This window comes from Harmonia axyridis, chromosome 6 (assembly GCF_914767665.1).
Source record: "Harmonia axyridis chromosome 6, icHarAxyr1.1, whole genome shotgun sequence".
Classification (NCBI taxonomy): domain Eukaryota; kingdom Metazoa; phylum Arthropoda; class Insecta; order Coleoptera; family Coccinellidae; genus Harmonia; species Harmonia axyridis.
The window spans coordinates 2,931,550-2,957,148 of NC_059506.1; the positions used below are offsets into that span (position 1 = coordinate 2,931,550).

General features: G+C 35.9%; 1 protein-coding gene and 1 pseudogene across 6 annotated transcripts in view; both read right to left on the minus strand.

Moving 5' to 3' along the window:
- Positions 1–25,599, minus strand: part of LOC123682589 — a 143,958-nt gene that overhangs the window by 39,857 nt on the left and 78,502 nt on the right. For 3 of the 6 annotated variants that reach the window (XM_045621301.1, XM_045621302.1, XM_045621306.1), the window contains exon 3: positions 14,033–14,062. The exons of the other annotated variants lie outside the window; for them this stretch is intronic. In XM_045621301.1, coding sequence (XP_045477257.1) covers positions 14,033–14,062 — 30 coding nt within the window. The remainder of the gene's footprint in view (positions 1–14,032; positions 14,063–25,599) is intronic. 6 annotated transcript variants of the gene reach the window in all.
- LOC123682592 lies at positions 11,601–12,177 on the minus strand (annotated as a pseudogene).

A 25,599-nucleotide genomic window follows, 5' to 3' on the forward strand; every position in this document is an offset into this window, starting at 1 on the left:
TTTTCTAGTTAAAAATTCATAACTTTTTTGTTTGAATTAGTAACCTGTTCTGCTTTTAGTATGTGATAAACAGAGGAATCTGAATCAAATGACATACCTCACATAGTTTGTCAGGCCTCGGGAAGGGGGGAAATTTCGATTTTGGGGGTATTTTCTAGATAAAAATTCATAACTTTTTTGTTTGAATTAGTACCCTGTTCTGCTTTTAGTATGTGATAAACAGAAGAAAACTGAAGCAAATGACATACCCCAGATAGTTTGTCAGGCCTCGGGAAGGGGGGAAATTTCGATTTTGGGGGTATTTTCTAGATAAAAACTCATAACTTTTTTGTTTGAATGAGTACCCTGTTCTGTTATTAGTATGTGATAAACAGAGGAAAAATGAATCAAATGATATACCCCACATAGTTTGTCAGGCCTCGGGGAAGGAGGATTTTCCGATTTTGGAGGTATTTTCTAGATAAAATTCATAACTTTTTTGTTTGAAATAGTACCGTGTTCTGCTTTTAGTATGTGGTAAACAGAGGAAAAATGAATCAAATAACATACCCCACATAGTTTGTCAGGCCTCGGAGAAGGGGGAAATTTCGATTTTGGGGGTATTTTCTAGATGAAAATTCATAACTTTTTTGTTTGAAATAGTACCGTGTTCTGCTTTTAGTATGTGGTAAACAGAGGAAAACTGAATCAAATGACATACCCCACATAGTTTGTCATGCCTCGGGGAGGGAGGGACACTGCGGTTTTGGGGGTATTTTCTAGATAAAAATTCATAACTTTTTTGTTTGAATTAGTAACCTGTTCTGCTTTTAGTATGTGATAAACAGAGGAATCTGAATCAAATGACATACCTCACATAGTTTGTCAGGCCTCGGGAAGGGGGGAAATTTCGATTTTGGGGGTATTTTCTAGATAAAAATTCATAACTTTTTTGTTTGAATTAGTACCCTGTTCTGCTTTCAGTATGTGATAAACAGAAGAAAACTGAATCAAATGACATACCCCAGATAGTTTGTCAGGCCTCGGGAAGGGGGGAAATTTCGATTTTGGGGGTATTTTCTAGATAAAAACTCATAACTTTTTTGTTTGAATGAGTACCCTGTTCTGCTATTAGTATGTGATAAACAGAGGAAAAATGAATCAAATGACATAGCCCACATAGTTTGTCAGGCCTCGGGGAAGGAGGATTTTTCGATTTTGGAGGTATTTTCTAGATAAAATTCATAACTTTTTTGTTTGAAATAGTACCGTGTTCTGTTTTCAGTATGTGGTAAACAGAGAAAACAGAATCAAATGACATACTCCATATAGTTTGTCAGGCCTAAAGGAGGGGTGGAAATTGCGATTTCAGGGGTATTTCTTGTTGAAATCTCATAATTTTTTTTAATGAAGATTTGCTGGTTAATTGAAAAAAATTATATAATATATGGGTAGTAAATTCATATTCTCTTATATTGCAGAAATGAATGATCACAGATTTAAGGATTTTTTTCGATGAGGTCAAAATAAATGGAACTATTTCGTTCAACATTTTGAATATTTCAGGTGAAGAGACTTGATTTTCTTTCGAAGCACATTGTTTGACATAAGGCACAAGAAATGTCTTTCAAAAGATGACATTGGTCATCAAATTTTCATCCAAGAACTGTGTTACAACTATTTCAAATAACCACATCATCTTTACAAAAAATAAAGACACTACAGAAGATACGAATAATGATATTTTTAATTTTTTGCGATACTCTTCCAAATTTAAAGTTATTTAAAGTCATGAACCATTGGCGTACTATTCAACAAAATTAATCACTTAAACCCCACAGTTGTAAAGGTATGTGTCTATTTTATATGATGAAGAGAAGGTTTTTTCCAAATGATATAAGCCTGATTGTGGTCATACTCCCTCAAAAAAGATTGAAATTGCTCGAAATATTTGTTTGAATTTTTTTATAGATATCCACGAGGGAAAATACCAGTAAAATCGCATTCATTCCCTCCCCGAGTGTTGACAAACTATATGAACTATGTCATTTTAATTAGCTTTCATCCGTTTACCACATACTAGAAGCAGCAATCGGTAGTTCTTCATTCAAAAAAGTTATGGATTTTTATCTCGAAAATACCCCCAAAACTGCAGTGTTCCCCCCTCCCCGAGGCCTGACAAACTATGTGGGATATGTCATTAGATTCAGTTTTCCTCTGTTTACCACATACTAAAAGCAGAACACGGTACTATTTCAAACAATAAAGTTATGAATTTTTATCTAGAAAATACCCCAAAATCGAAATTTCCCCCCTCCCCGAGGCCTGACAAACTATGTGGGATATGTCATTAGATTTAGTTTTCCTCTGTTTACCACATACTAAAACCAGAACACAGTACTATTTCAAACAGAAAAGTTATGAATTTTTAACTAGAAAATACCCCCTAAATCGAAATTTCTCCCCTCCCCGAGGCCTGACAAACTATGTGGGGTATGTCATTAGATTCAGTTTTCCTCTGTTTACCACATACTAAAAGCAGAACACGGTACTATTTCAAACAAAAAAGTTATGAATTTTTATCTAGAAAATACCCCCAAAATAGAAAAATCCCTCCTCCTCGAGGCCTGACAAACTATATGGGGTATTTCATTTTATTCAGTTTTCCTCTGTTTACCATATACTAAAAGCAGAACACGGTACAATTTCAAACAAAAAGTTATGAATTTTTATCTAGAAAATACCCCCAAAATCGAAAAATCCCTCCTCCCCGAGGCCTGACAAACTATGTGGGGTATGTCATTTGATTCAGGTTTCCTCTGTTATCCACATACTAAAAGCAGAACACGGTACTATTTCAAACAAAAAAGTTATGAATTTTTATCTAGAAAATACCTCCAAACTCGAAATTTCCCCCCTCCCCGAGGCCTGACAAACTATGTGGGGTATGTCATTTGATTCAGTTTTCCTCTGTTTATCACATACTAAAAGCAGAACACGGTACTAATTCAAACAAAAAAGTTATGAATTTTTATCTAGAAAATACCCCCAAAACCGCAGTTTCCTCCTTCCCCGAGGCCTGAAAAACCATGTGGGGTATGTCATTAGATTCATTTTTCCTCTGTTCACCACAAACTAAAAGCAGAACACGGTACTATTTCAAACAAAAAAGTTATGAAATTTTATCTAGAAAATACCCCCAAAACCGCAGTTTCCTCCCTCCGCGAGGCCTGACAAACTATGTGGGTTATGCCATTTAATTCAGTTTTCCTCTGTTTACCACATACCGAAAGCAGAACACGGTACTAATTCAAACAAAAAAGTTATGAATTTTTATCTAGAAAATACCCCCAAAACCGCAGTTTCCCTCCCTCCCCGAGGCCTGACAAACTATGTGGGGTATGTCATTAGATTCAGTTTTCCTCTGTTTACCACATACTAAAAGCAGAGCACGGTACTAATTCAAACAAAAAAGTTATGAATTTTTATCTAGAAAATACCCCCAAAACCGCAGTTTCCTCCTTCCCCGAGGCCTGACAAACTATGTGGGGTATGTCATAAGATTCATTTTTCCTCTGTTTACCACATACTAAAAGCAGAACACAGTACTATTTCAAACAAAAAAGTTATGAAATTTTATCTAGAAAATACCCCCAAAACCGCAGTTTCCTCCCTCCGCGAGGCCTGACAAACTATGTGGGTTATGTCATTTAATTCAGTTTTCCTCTGTTTACCACATACCAAAAGCAGAACACGGTACTATTTCAAACAAAAAAGTTATGAATTTTTATCTAGAAAATACCCCCAAAATCTAAAAATCCCTCCTCCTCGAGGCCTGACAAACTATATGGGGTATTTCATTTTATTCAGTTTTCTTCTGTTTATCACATACTAAAAGCAGAACGCGGTACTATTTCAAACAAAAAAGTTATGAATTTTTATCTAGAAAATACCCCCAAAATCGAAATTTTCCCCCTCCCTGAGGCCTGACAAACTATGTGGGGTATGTCATTAGGTTCAGTTTTCCTCTGTTCACCACATACTAAAAGCAGAACATGGTACTAATTCAAACAAAAAAGTTAAGAATTTTTATCTAGAAAATACCCCCAAAATCGAAAAATCCCTCCTCCCCGAGGCCTGACAAACTATATGGGGTATGTCATTTTATTCAGTTTTCTTCTGTTTATCACATACTGAAAGCAGAACAGGGTACTAATTCAAACAAAAAAGTTATGAATTTTTATCTATAAAATACCCCCAAAATCGAAATTTTCCCCTTCCTCGAGGCCTGACAAACTATGTGGGGTATGTCATTAGATTCAGTTTTCCTCTGTTTACTACAAACTAAAAGCAGAACACGGTACTAATTCAAACAAAAAAGTTATGAATTTTTATCTAGAAAATACCCCCAAAACCGCAGTTTCCTCCTTCCCCGAGGCATGAAAAACCATGTGGGGTATGTCATTAGATTCAGTTTTTTTCTGTTTATCACATACTAAAAGCAGAACGCGGTACTAATTCAAACAAAAAAGTTATGAAATTTTATCTAGAAAATACCCCCAAAACCGCAGTTTCCTCTCTCCGCGAGGCCTGACAAACTATGTGGGTTATGCCATTTAATTCAGTTTTTCTCTGTTTACCACATACCGAAAGCAGAACACGGTACTATTTCAAACAAAAAAGTTATGAATTTTTATCTAGAAAATACCCCCAAAATCTAAAAATCCCTCCTCCTCGAGGCCTGACAAACTATATGGGGTATTTCATTTTATTCAGTTTTCTTCTGTTTATCACATACTAAAAGCAGAACGCGGTACTATTTCAAACAAAAAAGTTATGAATTTTTATCTAGAAAATACCCCAAAAATCGAAATTTTCCCCCTCCCCGAGGCCTGACAAACTATGTGAGTATATCATTTGATTCAGTTTTCCTCTGTTCACCATATACTAAAAGCAGAACACGGTACTATTTCAAACAAAAAAGTTATGAATTTTTATCTAGAAAATACCCCCAAAATCGAAAAATCCCTCCTCCCCGAGGCCTGACAAACTATGTGGGGTATGTCATTTGATTCAGGTTTCCTCTGTTTTCCACATACTAAAAGCAGAACACGGTACTATTTCAAACAAAAAAGTTATGAATTTTTATCTAGAAAATACCCCCAAAACCGCAGTTTCCTCCCTCCCCGAGGCCTGACAAACTAAGTGGGGTATGTCATTTGATTCAGGTTTCCTCTGTTTACCACATACTAAAAGCAGAACACGGTACTATTTCAAACAAAAAAGTTATGAAATTTTATCTAGAAAATACCCCCAAAACCGCAGTTTCCTCCCTCCCCGAGGCCTGACAAACTAAGTGGGGTATGTCATTTGATTCAGTTTTCCTCTGTTTACCACATACTAAAAGCAGAACACGGTACTAATTCAAGCAAAAAAGTTATGAATTTTTATCTAGAAAATACCCCCAAAACCGCAGATTCCTCCCTCCCCGAGGCCTGACAAACTAAGTGGGGTATGTCATTTGATTCAGTTTTCCTCTGTTCACCTTATACTAAAAGCAGAACACGGTACTATTTCAAACAAAAAAGTTATTAATTTTTATCTAGAAAATACCCCCAAAATCGAAATTTTCCCCCTCCCCGAGGCCTGACAAACTATGTGGGGTATATCATTTGATTCAGTTTTCCTCTGTTCACCATATACTAAAAGCAGAACACGGTACTATTTCAAACAAAAAAGTTATGAATTTTTATCTAGAAAATACCCCCAAAATCGAAAAATCCCTCCTCCCCGAGGCCTGACAAACTATGTGGGGTATGTCATTTGATTCAGGTTTCCTCTGTTTACCACATACTAAAAGCAGAACACGGTACTATTTCAAACAAAAAAGTTATGAAATTTTATCTAGAAAATACCCCCAAAACCGCAGTTTCCTCCCTCCCCGAGGCCTGACAAACTAAGTGGGGTATGTCATTTGATTCAGTTTTCCTCTGTTTACCACATACCAAAAGCAGAACGCGGTACTATTTCAAACAAAAAAGTTATGAATTTTTATCTAGAAAATACCCCCAAAATCGAAATTTTCCCCCTCCCCGAGGCCTGACAAACTATGTGGGGTATATCATTTGATTCAGTTTTCCTCTGTTCACCATATACTAAAAGCAGAACACGGTACTATTTCAAACAAAAAAGTGATGAATTTTTATCTAGAAAATACCCCCAAAATCGAAAAATCCCTCCTCCCCGAGGCCTGACAAACTATGTGGGGTATGTCATTTGATTCAGGTTTCCTCTGTTTTCCACATACTAAAAGCAGAACACGGTACTATTTCAAACAAAAAAGTTATGAATTTTTATCTAGAAAATACCCCCAAAACCGCAGTTTCCTCCCTCCCCGAGGCCTGACAAACTAAGTGGGGTATGTCATTTGATTCAGGTTTCCTCTGTTTTCCACATACTAAAAGCAGAACACGGTACTATTTCAAACAAAAAAGTTATGAATTTTTATCTAGAAAAAACCCCCAAAATCGAAAAATCCCTCCTCCCCGAGGCCTGACAAACTATGTGGGGTATGTCATTTGATTCAGGTTTCCTCTGTTTTCCACATACTAAAAGCAGAACACGGTACTATTTCAAACAAAAAAGTTATGAATTTTTATCTAGAAAAAACCCCCAAAATCGAAAAATCCCCCCTCCCCGAGGCCTGACAAACTATGTGGGGTATGTCATTTGATTCAGGTTTCCTCTGTTTTCCACATACTAAAAGCAGAACACGGTACTATTTCAAACAAAAAAGTTATGAATTTTTATCTAGAAAATACCCCCAAAATCGAAATTTTCCCCCTCCCCGAGGCCTGACAAACTATGTGGGGTATATCATTTGATTCAGTTTTCCTCTGTTCACCATATACTAAAAGCAGAACACGGTACTATTTCAAACAAAAAAGTTATGAATTTTTATCTAGAAAATACCCCCAAAATCGAAAAATCCCTCCTCCCCGAGGCCTGACAAACTATGTGGGGTATGTCATTTGATTCAGGTTTCCTCTGTTTTCCACATACTAAAAGCAGAACACGGTACTATTTCAAACAAAAAAGTTATGAATTTTTATCTAGAAAATACCCCCAAAATCGAAATTTTCCCCCTCCCCGAGGCCTGACAAACTATGTGGGGTATATCATTTGATTCAGTTTTCCTCTGTTCACCATATACTAAAAGCAGAACACGGTACTATTTCAAACAAAAAAGTTATGAATTTTTATCTAGAAAATACCCCCAAAATCGAAAAATCCCTCCTCCCCGAGGCCTGACAAACTATGTGGGGTATGTCATTTGATTCAGGTTTCCTCTGTTTTCCACATACTAAAAGCAGAACACGGTACTATTTCAAACAAAAAAGTTATGAATTTTTATCTAGAAAATACCCCCAAAACCGCAGTTTCCTCCCTCCCCGAGGCCTGACAAACTAAGTGGGGTATGTCATTTGATTCAGGTTTCCTCTGTTCACCATATACTAAAAGCAGAACACGGTACTATTTCAAACAAAAAAGTTATGAATTTTTATCTAGAAAATACCCCCAAAATCGAAAAATCCCTCCTCCCCGAGGCCTGACAAACTATGTGGGGTATGTCATTTGATTCAGGTTTCCTCTGTTTTCCACATACTAAAAGCAGAACACGGTACTATTTCAAACAAAAAAGTTATGAATTTTTATCTAGAAAATACCCCCAAAATCGAAATTTTCCCCCTCCCCGAGGCCTGACAAACTATGTGGGGTATATCATTTGATTCAGTTTTCCTCTGTTCACCATATACTAAAAGCAGAACACGGTACTATTTCAAACAAAAAAGTTATGAATTTTTATCTAGAAAATACCCCCAAAATCGAAAAATCCCTCCTCCCCGAGGCCTGACAAACTATGTGGGGTATGTCATTTGATTCAGGTTTCCTCTGTTTTCCACATACTAAAAGCAGAACACGGTACTATTTCAAACAAAAAAGTTATGAATTTTTATCTAGAAAATACCCCCAAAACCGCAGTTTCCTCCCTCCCCGAGGCCTGACAAACTAAGTGGGGTATGTCATTTGATTCAGGTTTCCTCTGTTTTCCACATACTAAAAGCAGAACACGGTACTATTTCAAACAAAAAAGTTATGAATTTTTATCTAGAAAAAACCCCCAAAATCGAAAAATCCCTCCTCCCCGAGGCCTGACAAACTATGTGGGGTATGTCATTTGATTCAGGTTTCCTCTGTTTTCCACATACTAAAAGCAGAACACGGTACTATTTCAAACAAAAAAGTTATGAATTTTTATCTAGAAAAAACCCCCAAAATCGAAAAATCCCTCCTCCCCGAGGCCTGACAAACTATGTGGGGTATGTCATTTGATTCAGGTTTCCTCTGTTTTCCACATACTAAAAGCAGAACACGGTACTATTTCAAACAAAAAAGTTATGAATTTTTATCTAGAAAATACCCCCAAAATCGAAAAATCCCTCCTCCCCGAGGCCTGACAAACTATGTGGGGTATGTCATTTGATTCAGGTTTCCTCTGTTTTCCACATACTAAAAGCAGAACACGGTACTATTTCAAACAAAAAAGTTATGAAATTTTATCTAGAAAATACCCCCAAAACCGCAGTTTCCTCCCTCCCCGAGGCCTGACAAACTAAGTGGGGTATGTCATTTGATTCAGGTTTCCTCTGTTTTCCACATACTAAAAGCAGAACACGGTACTATTTCAAACAAAAAAGTTATGAAATTTTATCTAGAAAATACCCCCAAAACCGCAGTTTCCTCCCTCCCCGAGGCCTGACAAACTAAGTGGGGTATGTCATTTGATTCAGGTTTCCTCTGTTTACCACATACTAAAAGCAGAACACGGTACCATTTCAAACAAAAAAGTTATGAAATTTTATCTAGAAAATACCCCCAAAACCGCAGTTTCCTCCCTCCCCGAGGCCTGACAAACTAAGTGGGGTATGTCATTTGATTCAGGTTTCCTCTGTTTACCACATACTAAAAGCAGAACACGGTACCATTTCAAACAAAAAAGTTATGAAATTTTATCTAGAAAATACCCCCAAAACCGCAGTTTCCTCCCTCCCCGAGGCCTGACAAACTAAGTGGGGTATGTCATTTGATTCAGTTTTCCTCTGTTCACCATATACTAAAAGCAGAACACGGTACTATTTCAAACAAAAAAGTTATGAATTTTTATCTAGAAAATACCCCCAAAATCGAAAAATCCCTCCTCCCCGAGGCCTGACAAACTATGTGGGGTATGTCATTTGATTCAGGTTTCCTCTGTTTTCCACATACTAAAAGCAGAACACGGTACTATTTCAAACAAAAAAGTTATGAATTTTTATCTAGAAAATACCCCCAAAATCGAAAAATCCCTCCTCCCCGAGGCCTGACAAACTATGTGGGGTATGTCATTTGATTCAGGTTTCCTCTGTTTTCCACATACTAAAAGCAGAACACGGTACTATTTCAAACAAAAAAGTTATGAAATTTTATCTAGAAAATACCCCCAAAACCGCAGTTTCCTCCCTCCCCGAGGCCTGACAAACTAAGTGGGGTATGTCATTTGATTCAGGTTTCCTCTGTTTACCACATACCAAAAGCAGAACACGGTACTAATTCAAGCAAAAAAGTTATGAAATTTTAACTAGAATCGGCCCCTATAACAACATTAACAACCCTCTGAATTGCTAAAAAATGTTCAATAATAGAAAAAAATATGCAAAGTTTGTATTGCTTGAGTCAAATTATAAATTACTATCCATTTTCATATTGAAAATCATAAATATACCATTATTTGCTTGGACCCTACTTTTGGCTCGGAGTGTACTTGTGGATGTGGATAACTTCACACCGGTACAATTACACTCCATTTGAGAACAGCCATGTTGGACTATCACTACAAGAAGAAACTGATAGATGTTTCATCAAGTACTTTACAAAAGTCGAATCTTCAACAAACTTCTGGATTGAGCTTCCGAACGGCTACTTGTTATAAAATTCAAAGCGCCTATGATTCTTTTGCTTTTCCAACGTGTTATCTTTGTGGAATTGGATTTTCTGCATCTCTGGAAATCCAAATACGGAAAACAGTAGAAAATGAACGCAGGCTGATCATCTCTAACAAGGAACCAAATTAAGAGAAATTGTGGGCCTCAAAACAAGCTCATGGTAGCCATTAGTCCTTAAAATGTTTCTTGGTCATTGTTGAATAAAAATTCAATAAATATATTTCTCTAATTCTGTGGTTATTCCGTTCATTCTTCCACATCTTGTAGAACAAAATCGTGCGAGAATATATCAGAAACGCACAGTTTTCATGGTTATATTTTATTATTCTATGTTGGCACTCCGAACTTTCCGCTACGGCTTTATCTGTCAATTCATCAAATTACCTTAAAGAAATCAGTTCTGCCAACCAACATTTTTCAATGCAAAAATCACTAAATTATATTTATGGAAATATTTCATTAATTTCAATGAAAATGCAATGAATTAGAGAAAATAATGTATAATACTCGTACAGAAGGCTCATTCTACCACTCGTTCATTCCAAAACTCGCCACTCTGTGGCTCGTTTTTGAATTTTGAACTCGTGGAAGAATATCAATGCCTTCTGCACTTGTATTATAAATAACTATTTTAAAATTCTTTTTCGCATTTTATCTTTAACACCCCCCTAATCGTGTAGATGTGCCCCAGAGATTGAGAAACGTTTTATGTAACAGAGTCTACACAGAAAACAACCGCTTCTTTTAAGTCAGACAAGCTCCAAGCTTCTGAGAGGTCTCACAGAGGTCTAGGAGAGTTGGAATAAAAAACATTGTTAGCCGCTTTCCGATATCCAGATGCAGTTCCATTCTTTATTCCATCCCGACTCTTATATGCCTCTGTGAGACCTCTTAGTAGCTTAGATTTTGTGGGGGTCAGGTTTTATAACTAAGTTCCATCACCACTTCAGGCACAGCACTGTTCATTTCTCCCCAAAATGGTGCCTAATGGACCAACCGCCTTCAGATGAATTCAACCTTGACTCTTTCAATTTTCATCATTCGATTTCGGCAAAAATTTTTTAGGGTGTTTCAAGTAATGAAACATTGTGACACAACCATCGGCAGATCAAGTCAAAACTTTCTTTTGGTTAGATGGATATGCAGGCAAGGTAGATCTGAGGGGTAGTCAGAAACCCAAAGGAAGATCTGAGGACTTCATCATTTTATCTTAACCATCTATGTGCCACTACTTTTTTGGGTTAGCTGGATTTGTAAGCGAAGTAGATAGAGTATGCTAGTAGATAGAGTATGCTAGTTAGATGACTTATCAGTTTAATTTTGGAATCTCTTCATGAAGTTTTCAGCCAACCTATGTTTTTTTCTCATATTTTTCAGTAATGTTGTTTCCGTCTCTCCAATTGTTCTCTTATGTTTAATCTTTATTACTCCATTTGTCGAAAGTATCGGTATTTGAAAAGCTACAAAGTTGCCCAATTGAATTGTTCATTTGGAATGTGCTTCCGAATGAATGAACGCTTTGGAAGGGTAGATTTTTTTTTTAAATTGTTTATTATTTTACATATTTTACAAATATGCCTATGGAAATTGAAAGATTTCTCGTCTTCCAGTCAACTTCTTATAGATGGAGGAGAAAGTATCAGCTTTGTGTTCTATGTTGGTTTGTTGATTCTTATCTAAATGAACTTTAATAAGCTGAGAACCATCCAACTTCACTCTTATCCTCTTGCCGATAATTTCAGCTGGATAAACTAAGTCATCCAAAATAGCATCATACACAGCAGTCAATGTGCGAGATCTTGGGCGCTTCTGCTTGCTCCTAGTCCTAGTTTAACGTGTGGGCTTATTTAAAATCTTGCGTTCACCAACGAAAACTACATGCCTACCACTGAATTTCTTCTCAAGAAATTCAGTCCTGACCAAGTCAGATTGCAATTTTTGGAACTGTTTTAGTTTGGGCATGGGCACATAGATGATGATTGACTTTTTATTGTTGCAATCTATTTCCTTAGCCTTAGTAATGTGGAGCTCCCTGAGTTCAGCTTTCAAATCAGAGCTCTGTTCCAATTCCAATAAAGCTTGAGCCACTTGGGACTCAAACTGATCGGGTTCAGCACCTTCAGCTTTAATTATTTTATTAGCCATCGTGACATCAAAGAGTGTACTGTTCATTTCAAATAATTCATCCGTGAAACAACTGTTTACATGTCAAATCGCTTAGTTGAGTACAACAATCTTCTTTGATGAAAAAAGGTTACTTCAATGTTTCAACGGTATTGCTCGAATAACTCTGACACGACTCAGATTTCACTTCACTAATGAACTATATGAACGCAGAAGATTACTATTAATAGAAGAAGGTTTTTTATGATGCTGCACAATAAGTTCAACTATCTAATACAGATTTTTTCAACGGAACACTGGATATTCTTTTTCTTATTGAGTGCTATGATAGCAGGACAATACCATGAAAATGAAATGTTTTCTTGTGAACTTGTTTCCTCCTTCTTCTTCCAATAAGTTATATCGATTCTTCTCATCGTTTATGGCATTAAATTCCAAATCTTCTATAATTTCAGGGCCTTATGCAATCTCTTAATCAAGATCGTCAATAGCGCGCAGCGTAACCGTTTTAACAATTACAGAATATCGTACTAAGCAGTTGATCTGTTGCAGGTGGTGACAATGTTGTTATTGGTTCCAGATTAGTATCCAACTCTGTCCTTGGGGTTCTAACTCATCACAACTATTATTATTATTATTCACTGAATCGAGGGGTAAATTGATTTTTTGTTCTTAACCCCACCTATTCGTACGAATCCAGGGAGGCTGTCGGTACTGTTAACGAAACCGACGACATCCTTAGGTGTCTTGACCATCACTTCTTGAATATCCCAAACTGACTTTCCATGTGAGTGGTTCTTAGGCCAGTCAGCCCCAGACATTTGCACACAAGCGTTTGGCTGTTTCTACCTCCTTTTCACAGAGTCTGCAAATCTCGTATGCTCACTTACCCAAACGTTACAAAAGGTATTTGCACTGACAGTGTTTTGTAAGCAGTCCCACCATTACCCAAGGCTTAGCTCATGGTAGCTTCAAGAGCTTCATGGTAGCACCACAAATTTCTTTACCTGAACAAGACTCGGTACCCATAGTAATGGTGGATTTATGCACCGCACCTAAGAACTAAGACTAAACCTAAGCACTAAGAACTCAGAATTGAACGTTAACAAATCAATGAGGGCGTTTATGCATGTTTCCTAAGAACTAACACTAGCAAGCCAACTGTTAACTAACAACTAAGGGCTCAGGTAAAATATAGAAGTGCGCGTGCGCCGCATAGAATTTCAATATTAACGAGTACCAGTTTCTATCATTTTATGTTCTTTATTCGTGTTTATCGATGAAAAGTATTAGGTGTATTTGAAAGAATTAAATTAAATTCTTTCACAATAAATATAAATGTCAAACATCAAAGTATAGAACAAATAGAAAGTAGTTCGAGCACGTGCGCATGCCTTAACTAAGAACTAACAAGATAGTGCATAAACGCCACTGAATTCTTAGGTTTAGTTCTTAGTTCATAGTTCTTAATCCTTAGTTCTTAGGTACGGTGCATAAATGCACCATAAAGTTTCTTCATTGCCTCTGGCCAGTTGCTTTATGGTATTACAACATTCCCATGTGAGTAGAGACCCCTGGCTATATGATTCCAGGGATCTCAGCGTGGCCTGGCTCTCCGTAGAAACTTGGTTAAAACCTTGCGCACGCCTTAGTGGTTATACTCTAGTTCGGATGTTTAGGACTGCGGAATTCTAGCAGCCTAATAGACACTCTTGAAAATCAAATATAGAATTCCAACTACCAACCGACCTGACATCCAGAACCCAAGTTGAATGAAGTTTCTTTTCTTCACGTAGATGGCAAAAATTTTATGGAATCTGATCGAGGCAACACTGCTAAATATTTACTTGCTTACTAGCAATAGACCTAATCGAAAGCTATCTTACCTGTCCCATGGAACGTCAAAATCACTTCCTCTAAAAAAGAAAAAAATTGGTTCGTATTTATATGCATAATATTAATAGTCATAGTTGATTTAGTCAATTGGCATATTCAAAATATAAATAATGAAATTCAGATATTATTTTTCAGTAAAATGAGTTCTTTATTAATATAATTCCCCGCATTCAGATTGCAATAATTAATTACATAATAGTGAGTAGTTATATCCCGAGTGATTGCCAAATAGTAGAATATTCTGTGGACTCCACAGAGTAAAGGGTGTTTTTTTGGAGCAATAGAACTTTAAATTGCAATAAAACAACGATGGATTATTCGATTGACATGAATTTTATTTATCCGCAAGATAATCTTGTGGCATTACATTTTAAATATGATTTCTGGCATATGACCGCCACGGCTGGCTCGGATGTAGTCCAATCTGGGCATCCAATTTTCGATGGCTTTTTCCAACATTTGTGGCCGTATATCGGCAATAACATGGCGAATGTTGTCTTCCAAATGGTCAAGGGGCTGTGGCTTATCCGCATAGACCAATGACTTTACATAGCCCCACAGAAAGTAGTCTAGCGGTGTTAAATCACAAGATCTTGGAGGCAAATTCACAGGTCCAAAACGTGAAATTAGGCGGTCACCAAACGTGTCTTTCAATAAATCGATTGTTGTACGAGCTGTGTGACATGTTGCGCCGTCTTGTTGGAACCACAGCTCCTGGACATCGTGGTTGTTCAATTCGGTAATGAAAAAGTTAGTAATCATGGCTCTATACCGATCCCCATTGAATGTAACGTTCTGGCCATCATCGTTTTTGAAGAAGTACGGACCAATGATTCCACCAGCCCATTGAGCGCACCAAACAGTCAGTTTTTCTGGATGTAACGGTGTTTCGACATACACTTGCGGATTAGTTTCACTCCAAATGCGGCAGTTTTGTTTGTTGACGTGGCCATTCAACCAGAAGTGCGCTTCATCGCTAAACAAAATAAAATGGACTTAGTGCGCGATACGTATTCCGCACAGAACCATTATTTTCGAAATAAAATTGCACTATTTGCAAGCGTTGTTCAGGCGTGAGTCTATTCTCGATGAATTGCCAAACCAAACTGAGAATAAATCACTTGACAGCTGTTAAATCGGTAGCCATCATGAACAGTAATGCCAACTCAAAGTTATATACCTCGAAAAAAAACACCCGTGTTAAGCCCATGTGAAGGACTTTTTTCCGAAAAAAAATTCACTCAATTTTAATTGTTCAAATACTAACTGTAAATTAAATAAATAAAATCATCACGCATGTTTTCGATGGTTTAAGCACTCGTGCAAATTGATATTCAAAAATAATGTTTCGTTGTTAAGTGATTTTTAGCATTTGCGTTAATATGATTGGTTGGAATTTTTAGAGGGGAATAGTCAACAATATTTTATGATTTATATGAAAAAATTGGTGAAATCTCATATTCATTTGATTCATAAGTTATGTTTTCAATAATTGAAATAGTCAATTGAGTGTTTTTCTGTGGACTGTGCGAGGTTTATTATTGAAAATGATAAATTTACACCAGAAGTCGAAAAGAGAGCAGAAAGAAAATAGTTGATGATAATATTTGAAATAATTTCATCATCATACCCTATATGAAACTCCTAATTTAATAATTAAGTTTACTTACTTCGGAAACTTTCTTCCTCGCTTTCTTCTTCGCTTTCTTCTTTTAACAGGCTCAAGTTTTCGCCAATACTTCTGATCTTCAACTGGATAAGACATAACAGCACACAAAAAACAACATTAACAAATAAAATTTGAAAATTTACAGAGGCAAGTTACTGCTTCGAGAAGACGTGGACAAAGAATCGCCGGAGATAAACTTTTTGCCTTATGTAGACAATTTCCAGGTACAAACTTGTCAACTTGAGATGCCCATAAATTTCAAGGTTGTTAAAATACGATTAGCTTGAAGTTTCACCCTAAAGATGTCATATCTAAGTATGACAGAACAGAAAGAATAAAAGAAAAAAAATTTTAATGCCTCAAATTCACTAAAGTCTTTGAGATACAGGTTGATTATTGGTGTCTGATGATAGTAGCCAAAATAAAGAAATAAATGTATCTTTAACGGTCGAAATAGAAATTACCTACTCAAAATTAGAATATAATTAGTCAAATATATACCTGGAATTCTACCTGATCTGATACATTTTACTGGGTAAACGACCCTGCCCTATTCCATTGTGAATAACTGAATTTAATGGAAACAGGAATTGCCTATGACCAATTAAATCAAGAATAATGTGTCTAGGCTTTGGGCGAGTTCGGAAAATCAGCGCTGTTGAATGCGCTGAAAGAGATGCGCATGTCAGCGCTGTAGCAGCAAAATGCTGGAGAAAGAGCGCTACATTTTATGCTGAGTTATAGATTTACGTTTAGTTTACGAACGCGTTTTCAACGAAATAATGGTTTCAATGTCTGTGAATTAATAAAGGGTGCTTTTTTTCAAGGTACATAACTTTAAGATGGCGACCGATTTAACAGCTCTCAAGTGATTTATTCTCAGTTTGGTTTGGCAATTCATCATGAATAGACTCACGCCTGAACAACGCTTGCAAATAGTGCAATTTTATTTCAAAAATAATGGTTCTGTGCGGAATACGTATCGCGCACTACGTCCATTATATTTTGTTTAGCAATGAAGCGCCCTTCTGGTTGAATGGCTACGTCAACAAACAAAACTGCCGCATTTGAAGTGAAGCTATACCTCAAGTGTATGTCGAAACACCGTTACATCCAGAAAAATTGACTGTTTGGTGCGCTTTATGGGCCGATGATGGCCAGAACGTTACAGTCAATGGTGATCGGTATAGAGCCATGATTACTAACTTTTTCATTCCTGAATTGAACAACCGATGTCCAGGAGCTGTGGTTCCAACAAGACGGCGCAACATGCCACACAGCTCGTGCCACAATTGATTTATTGAAAGACATGTTTGGTGACCGCCTAATTTCACGTTTTGGACCTGTGAATTGGCATCCAAGATATTGTGATTTAACACCGCTAGACTACTTTCTGTGGGACTATGTAGAGTCATTGGTCTATGCGGATAAGCCACAAACCCTTGACCATTTGGAAGACAACATTCGCCTTGTTATTGCCGATATACGGCCACAATTGTTGGAAAAAGTCATCGAAAATTGGACGTCCAGATTGGACTACATCCGAGCCAGCCCTGGCGGTCATATGCCAGAAATCATATTTAAAATGTAATGCTACAAGATTATCTTGCGGATAAATAAAATTCAGGTCAATCGATTGTTCTATAGCTCTAAAAGAACACTTTTTATAAGAAAACGAATTGTCTGCATGCCGTAATGTTATTTTCTTATGCAATTTCAACGACAGTTGAAATATTATTTAGAATATTATTTTCATATTCTATGTGAAAATCTTGGCAGGTATGATTTTAATAAATGCAGTTGATCATTACGAAGCAACAAAATAATGACTGATACTTATTCGACATGGAATCAGTTGATATTTTGATATTTAATATTTATCTCAATAAACTACGGAAAACATCAGCGATAGTAAGTTTGAAAATGCCTCACGAAATTTCCAATGCAGCAACTGCTGCTACAGCACAATCAAAAGGCCAAGGTCCATAAAGGAAAACGTTTGGTTTGTTCATGAAATGAATGGGTATGAAAAAATACAAAAAATTTACAGAGGATGTTTTTTGGCTTAGTTGGCACAAAAATCTGAGACTGTAAAATTCTCTACCCCGTAGAGTAGGGAAGCAGATAACGAAACATATACAGGGTGAGTCAAAAATGTGAACCGTGCTTTCTGGGGTGATAAAACATTGGAAAATTAGTATACCTAGTTCGATGAATAATTTTATGGGAAAAAATACAGATTAAAGGAGATATACATGAGCCGTTTATTTTGAAAGTGACCTAACTCCGTTTCTCAATTTTCTGCCGGTTACCTTGTTTACATGTACAACTTCATGTTATTTATCAGTGACGCACTTCAGATTGCTTATATTCAGAGAAAATAAGATACATTTTTTACACATAAGTTTTCCGAATTAATTGAACAACTGAGCCGTGTAGTTTGAAACGCAAAACTCTCAATATCTCGATTTGAAGATAAATGGAGTTAGGCCACTTTCAAAATAAGCGGCTCATATATTGAAATTCTATGCGGCGCAAGCGCACTTCTATATTTTACCTAAGCCCTTAGTTCCTAGTTAAAAGTTGGTCAACTTTCCAGTGCTGCCAACCCTACCTAAATTTAGGTAGATCTACCTAAATTCGAACTAATATACCTATCTCCCTTTTTTGAGCTCGATCTACTTTAATTCAGCTCCGCGCGAACTTTACGGTTTTAGACCAACGACAAATCGTTTTACCAGTAACGTGACTGTGAAAAAAATCTATTCCTCATTAACGCTCTCACATCTTAATTTTTACGCACGCCATTGGATACTAAGATCTCCGGAGATCAGCGGCAGAGTTTCAGAAACATACAGATGCAAAGAAAGGACCGAAATGGGTAATAAACTAATAAATAACGATGGCTGCGCCTCAATACGCACTTGCTTGATAGAAAAATAGCGATAGTAAATATGGTTGCATGTACGTAGAAAAAATAGATAGGTTCGTATTGCTCGCAGATTAATTGAATCGATCCTTATGCTTAAAAAAAGAAACAGAATAAAATAAGATCGTCGAAAGGAATGAGATGAAACCCTATGAATGCATTGAAGGCTGCCGTCGGGAAGCAATAAAATACCCTTTTGGGTGTTAAAATTATAAAAGTTTTTGGACAACAAGCGTTTTCTTGCAAATTATCCACATCTGTTGAAATGAAATATTTGAAAGACTATTTATTCTTTCGTGTTCAAGTTGTAAAGAGAACAACTTCCTTCAAAGCAGGCTGTTTTAGTAGAATTGCTGATTCGGGATATTGCGATTTTGACGAAACAGAAAAGGTGTCGTTTTGTATAGGTAAGTTTTTTGCTGAATTTATCGAAAATATGAGTGCCAGTGATAGTGGAGGCGAAGGAACAAGTCGTGGTCCATTACCGAAGAAAATAAAGTATTACCAGACCTATAAGAGTGATTGGGAAAAATTATCATTATTTTATATATATGTATTTAAATTTAAATTTTAAATTATTACATAAATATATTTCTTTGTTTTTCAATTTTTTTTATTAGGTAAATTCTTATATTTTTTTATTAATTCATCAATATTTATCATTAATAAAGTATAATTCTATGGACTCAGTTCTTTCAAAACTCCTAAAAAAAAGGAAAAAATAATCTACCTAAATTTGGCAACATCTACCTAAATTTCGAACTTCTACCTACCTTTATTTGAGCTCAGTGGGTTGGCAGCACTGCAACTTTCTAGTGCTAGTGTTAGTTCTTAGGTAAAGTGCAGTAACGCCTTCATTGATTTGTTAGCGTTCAATTATTAGTTCTTAGGTGTAGTGTAAGTTCTTAGGAATGGTGCATAAACCCACCATTATTTGCTGATAATGGTGGAAACATCACAAATATGAAGAAACGGTGGCTGGAAGTCTACCTATGTCGATGAAGGATATACAGGATGGCCATTTGAAAACGAAACAGACGAGATTACAGACGAAATAAAGTTTTTCGATAGAAATGCTCGGACAGGTCGATTTCTGTTTCGAGGGGGACAACTTAAGATGTAGGTTACGGACGCATAGCGCTTCAACTCTTGCTGCTACAACCCCCACCCCCAATTTTTGAATAGGGAAGATGGGGTGAGTGATACCTCAATTTAAAGGTATTTTTATACTGATTTCAGCACAGTAATTGTTTTTTCATTTTATGCATTAGTTCTCGAAATATTCATGCGTTAGTTAGTTAGGAAGGAAGCCACAGTCATGGTTGTTTTGAAGCTCAAAATGTCGATTTTTCACAAAACACTACAAGTGCCATGAAAACACCACTTCATTCTCAAATACTTAGTTGAGAATATTTCGAGAACTAATGCATAAAATGAAAAAACAATTACTGTGCTGAAATCAGTATAAAAATACCTTTAAATTGAGGTATCACTCATCCCATCTTCCCTATTCAAAATTTGGGGGTGAGGGTTGTAGTAGCAAGGGTTGAAGCGCTATGCGTCCGTAACCTACATCTTAAGTTGTCCCCCTCGAAACAGAAATCGACCTGTCCGAGCATTTCTATCGAAAAACTTTATTTCGTCTGTAATCTCGTCTGTTTCGTTTTCAAATGGCCACCCTGTATAGACAATTCACTCACAAATATCAAAATTGCAAAGACCAAAACAATCAATGTGTTAATTCACCTTGATCGATTCTCAACAAGAGACATTTAAATTTGTATGTATACAAGTTTTCGCAAGTGAGGTTGTGATATTATTTTATGTGAATCTTCATCGTTTTGAAGTATAAAAGCACTGGACTAAAACATCCATAAGCAGCCAAAGCTGTGGAAATCATCCTAATGTTTTAGTCATGTATGTGTCTTATACATTTTGAAAGAAAGCAGAGACCAAAAAAATGTCCAATCTCAAAAGTGACAGCAAATCTTCCCTCTACCTGCTAGGGTATGTTTGGAAACGATAACATGGTGATAAATTTTATGAAATTCCGAGAGAAATATGATATTCCAAAGGGAATGGAAAAACCAATGTATACTCTTTTTTGATTTATTATGGCAACAATGAGCCTGCGAGGGTTCAGCCATAAATTTTATTGCATTCAGTAGAAAAACAATTAGTGCGAGAAAGTTTAAAAGAACCAGATGTGGGCTATGATAGAACCCGGCATGGAAGCACATGTTTTGCAGGGAAAGAACAATGTGCTTAGATTGGCAATAAACTGTCACGGTACCCTCTGTTGAAGTTCTTGTTCTTAAAAGGAATGCATTGAATAGTTTAGAACTGAACGTGATGAAATTGATGTTTTGTGATAGATCCAGAAAGTGGGGTATTTCAAAGAAATTAAATGAAAAATAATACCCAACAGTTATTTTTCTAACAAGTGCGGGAAGTGATATTTGGGCAAGCTGTTAAGTGCGGGAATAGTTATTTATAATACAAGTGCAGAAGGCATTGATATTCTTCCACGAGTTCAAAATTCAAAAACGAGCCACGAAGTGGCAAGTTTTGGAATGAACGAGTGGTAGAATGAGCCTTCTGTACGAGTATTATAAATTATTTTCTCTAATTCATTGCATTTTCATTGAAATTTATGAAATACTTCCATAAATATATTTTAGTGATTTTTGCATTGAAAAATGTTGGTTGGCAGAACTGATTCCTTAAAGGCAAATTGATGAATTGACAGATAAAGCCGTGGCGGAAAGTTCGGAGTGCCAACATAGAATAATAAAATATAACCATGAAAACTGTGCGTTTCTGATATATTCTCGCACGATTTTGTTCTACAAGATGTGGAAGAATGAACGGAATAACCATAGAATTAGAGAAAGAACCTTCCGCAAGAGTTGGGAACAATATTTTTTCTACAAGCGCTTGAAATAATTTGAAACTCAAAGGATTTGATTAATTATTCACAGACACTTGAATGATAGACGTAATTCTGCATAGTTATCTCATTTATGACGTTGATTGTGCGTTCGGTGCATAGAGACATGACAAAATTCAATTTATTCTATAAAACTTGCATGCGAGAAAAATCCCTGCAGGCATATGCGTCGGACAATAATAAAAAATAACCCAAATGTAAAGGGTGTTTTTTTTAGAGCTATAGAACTTTAAATTGCAATAAAACAACGATGGATTATTCGATTGACATGAATTTTATTTATCCGCAAGATAATCTTGTGGCATTACATTTTAAATATGATTTCTGGCTTATGACCGCCACGGCTGGCTCGGATGTAGTCCAATCTGGACGTCCAATTTTCGATGACTTTTTCCAACATTTGTGGCCGTATATCGGCAATAACACGGCGAATGTTGTCTTCCAAATGGTCAAGGGTTTGTGGCTTATCCGCATAGACCAATGACTTTACATAGCCCCACAGAAAGTAGTCTAGCGGTGTTAAATCACAAGATCTTGGAGGCCAATTCACAGGCCCAAAACGTGAAATTAGGCGGTCACCAAACGTGTCTTTCAATAAATCGATTGTGGCACGAGCTGTGTGACATGTTGCGCCGTCTTGTTGGAACCGCAGCTCCTGGACATCACGGTTGTTCAATTCAGGAATGAAAATGTTAGTAATCATGGCTCTATACCGATTACCATTGACTGTAACGTTCTGGCCATCATTGTTTTTGAAGGAGTACAGACCAATGATTCCACCAGCCCATAAAGCGCACCAAACAGTCAGTTTTGCTGGATGTAACGGTGTTTCGACATACACTTGAGGATATGCTTCACTCCAAATGCGGCAGTTTTGTTTGTTGACGTAGCCATTCAACCAGAAGTGCGCTTCATCGCTAAACAAAATAAAATGGACGTAGTTCGCGATACGTACGCACAGAAACATTATTTTCGAAATAAAATTGCACTATTTGCAAGCGTTGTTCAGGCTTGAGTCTATTCATGATGAATTGCCAAACCAAACTGAGAAGAAATCACTTGACAGCTGTTAAATCGGTCGCCATCTCGAACAGTAATGCCAACTTAAAATTATATACCTCGAAAAAAAACACTCGTTATATAATTAAGTAAATTCTTGTAACCTTCACTCTGAAAATGACTTATTTTCACAAGTTTATAATTTGGGTATTCCCTAGTTTAAACCAAAAAGAAGACTGACTTCAGTCAGTGGCTTTAGTATTTGAAGGGTGTGAGATTTTGGAATGTTTACAAAATGAACGAAACAAGAATGTCACAATTTGTTACATAAGAGACGTTTTAGTTTATATTAAGGGATGGTATTTATTTTGGGATAAATAGTTGTCGATTCTGTATACATCCGGTACGAATTTGTTCTGTTTGGATTAACTTTGAGTGGTTTCTTTCTTAGCCGGGGTGTGTTTGATGTACTTATCATGAAATGTTTACTTGATTATCAATTTGGAGTTTTATGTGTTTATGTAAATTACATTTGGTTAAAACAACAGCACTTATTGGAAAAATTGAGAAAGGAAACAGCCTCAGTACGGTATAACGTTAGAAGGTACATGCATCTTCCACAAATTAAAAAAATTAAAAATCCTTTCATTGATTCAACAAGATATCCTCCGATCATAAGAGTAACGAGAGGGAGGGTATGTTATTAACCTCCCTCATTGATTAGAGGACATGCAAAAATTAGCAATTGAAAGGATTTGCTTTTTCGAAATGGAAGTAACCCCTATCCCATGAATCAATCCTAGTTACGTCAATGTATCTGATAAGTGGGTTGTTCAAATCATGAATTTTCAAACAGAAAAGAAATTGGATATGATTTGAAAATTTTTTCTTCAAAAGTTTTATGAAGATAAAGTGCGGTATGTGGTCATAATTGCATTTGGTTTATTATTCATCTTTACTTCATCTTAATGAAAAAAACACGAGAATACAATCGCAATAGTGATACCAAATAGACCTCCCCTCTCATTCCCCAAGGTTTATTTAGTTCCCGATATATGTTTATTTATTTGTGATTGACCTTCCTTCTTGTTATTTTATCTCATTATTTACATTAACAGATAATAATTTATATCCGGAATATATCGTATCCGATAATGATTCACAAACCAAATGCTTTGTTAAATCTAGCTATAAATAGTAAATACTGATCTACCTCATTATTTTTATTTTCATTTCTCCAATAAGTGTATATTCATTGAAGTGAAACATTGATAATAAATTATAACTTTTTTCATGAAGATTAATAACTGCACTAAAAAATATACGTAAGCAATTGCCATTGTTCATTTAGTAATGCAACATCGAAGATTTCTTAACAGAATTAACAAACTTGATTTTGTCAGAAACGTACCCATTTGGATAAAAACAGCCATATCTTTTTTCTTTGAATAACAAATGACTTGTGTGATAACTTTTTGAAATCACTATAAAAAAGACAGTTTATTGGTGAAATGTGCAGCAGTAGCTCGGTACATTTTGGTTCCACTACGATGGGTTAAACTTCATGAACAAAATAATCCACTACCAAAATTTCCAATAAAAATATTTCTCATGTAATGAGGAATGGTATTCTATATCATTCATAGTCGTATTACTTTATTGAGTAATGCATTTATATTTTATATTTTGACAATGATACTCTGTATCATTTAAGAATTGTATAACTTTATTGAGTTATTCCAACTATTTTTATATTCTGACATTGATGAGAAATGCTCTATACAATTTCGAAGTTATTACTTTATTGAGTAATGCCTTTATATTTTGACAATGATACTTTGTATCATTTAAGAATTGTATAACTATATTAAGTTATCTCTATTATTTTTATATTCTGACAATGATGAGAAATGATTTATATCATTTCGAAGTTGTACTTTTTATCGAATCCTGTGACGTGTGCAATACAATGAATTTTTGTAAAAGAGCATCAATAAATTATCTATCTATCTATCTATCTATCTATCTATCATAGCCCCCCTTTAAAATGTTCGGAGGATGTTTTCAATGTAAACGTTAAAATCATTCTTCAGCAATATTTTACTGAAAAAATTAAACAAAAAGGTGTAAAATTGTACCACCTGTGAGGACAAAACTATTGAAAGGGGCAAAAATTCATTATTTTCAAAAAAAAAAATATCTCGAAAACGGTAAGACTTTTATAATGGGAATTTTGTCATAGCAGGTGGGTTATCCATTGATCTAAATTCTCCCTTGGTTTGGCGTGGTCTTTACGTACTGTATTTATCAAAAAAGTTGACCTTGATTTCAAGGTCAAAGTTGAAACGAAATTTATTCATTTTCTTTCCCCCTTCCATGTTAAACTTTCATAGTGTGTCGCATGATCTTGAAACTAATCAAAATCTTATTATGAATGAGCAAACTTGATTGCTTGAGAAAATTGATACAGGTGAAACTTTAAGTTTTTCGCGTTTGAATTCAACATTTGACACTTCCACAGGTGGAAATCAATCTCAAAAGTTTCTGTAAAGGACATTGGAAACGAATAACCAATAACTATTTTTCCTCCTCAAGACTTATGTTTGGGTACGCCCCTCTATGAAAAAATATGTTGACACGAAACACCCTGTATTTCGAAAACAAAGCGTTTGCCGATACATGTTCTTAGGCCTTTTTTTTATGATCCAAGGAATCTCTCATTTTTCTTTGTACCTCCAAATTAGGAACACACTGTATTTCTACCCTCAGACAAATAGTAGGTATAGATATCTCGTGGAAATAAGTATGGCACTTTTATGGATGAAATATCTATTTTTTGTGTGGATATAAAAAATATAATAAACAAAAAGCAAGGTAGGTACATACGTCCAAAACATGAGGTCATCGATAGAAAATTCTGCGAAATAACTTCACAACACTTTGGCAATCTAGACACTTAACGTCACTCAGAGTAATATCTCAACGCCAACATAAAATCGTTCAATCAAAA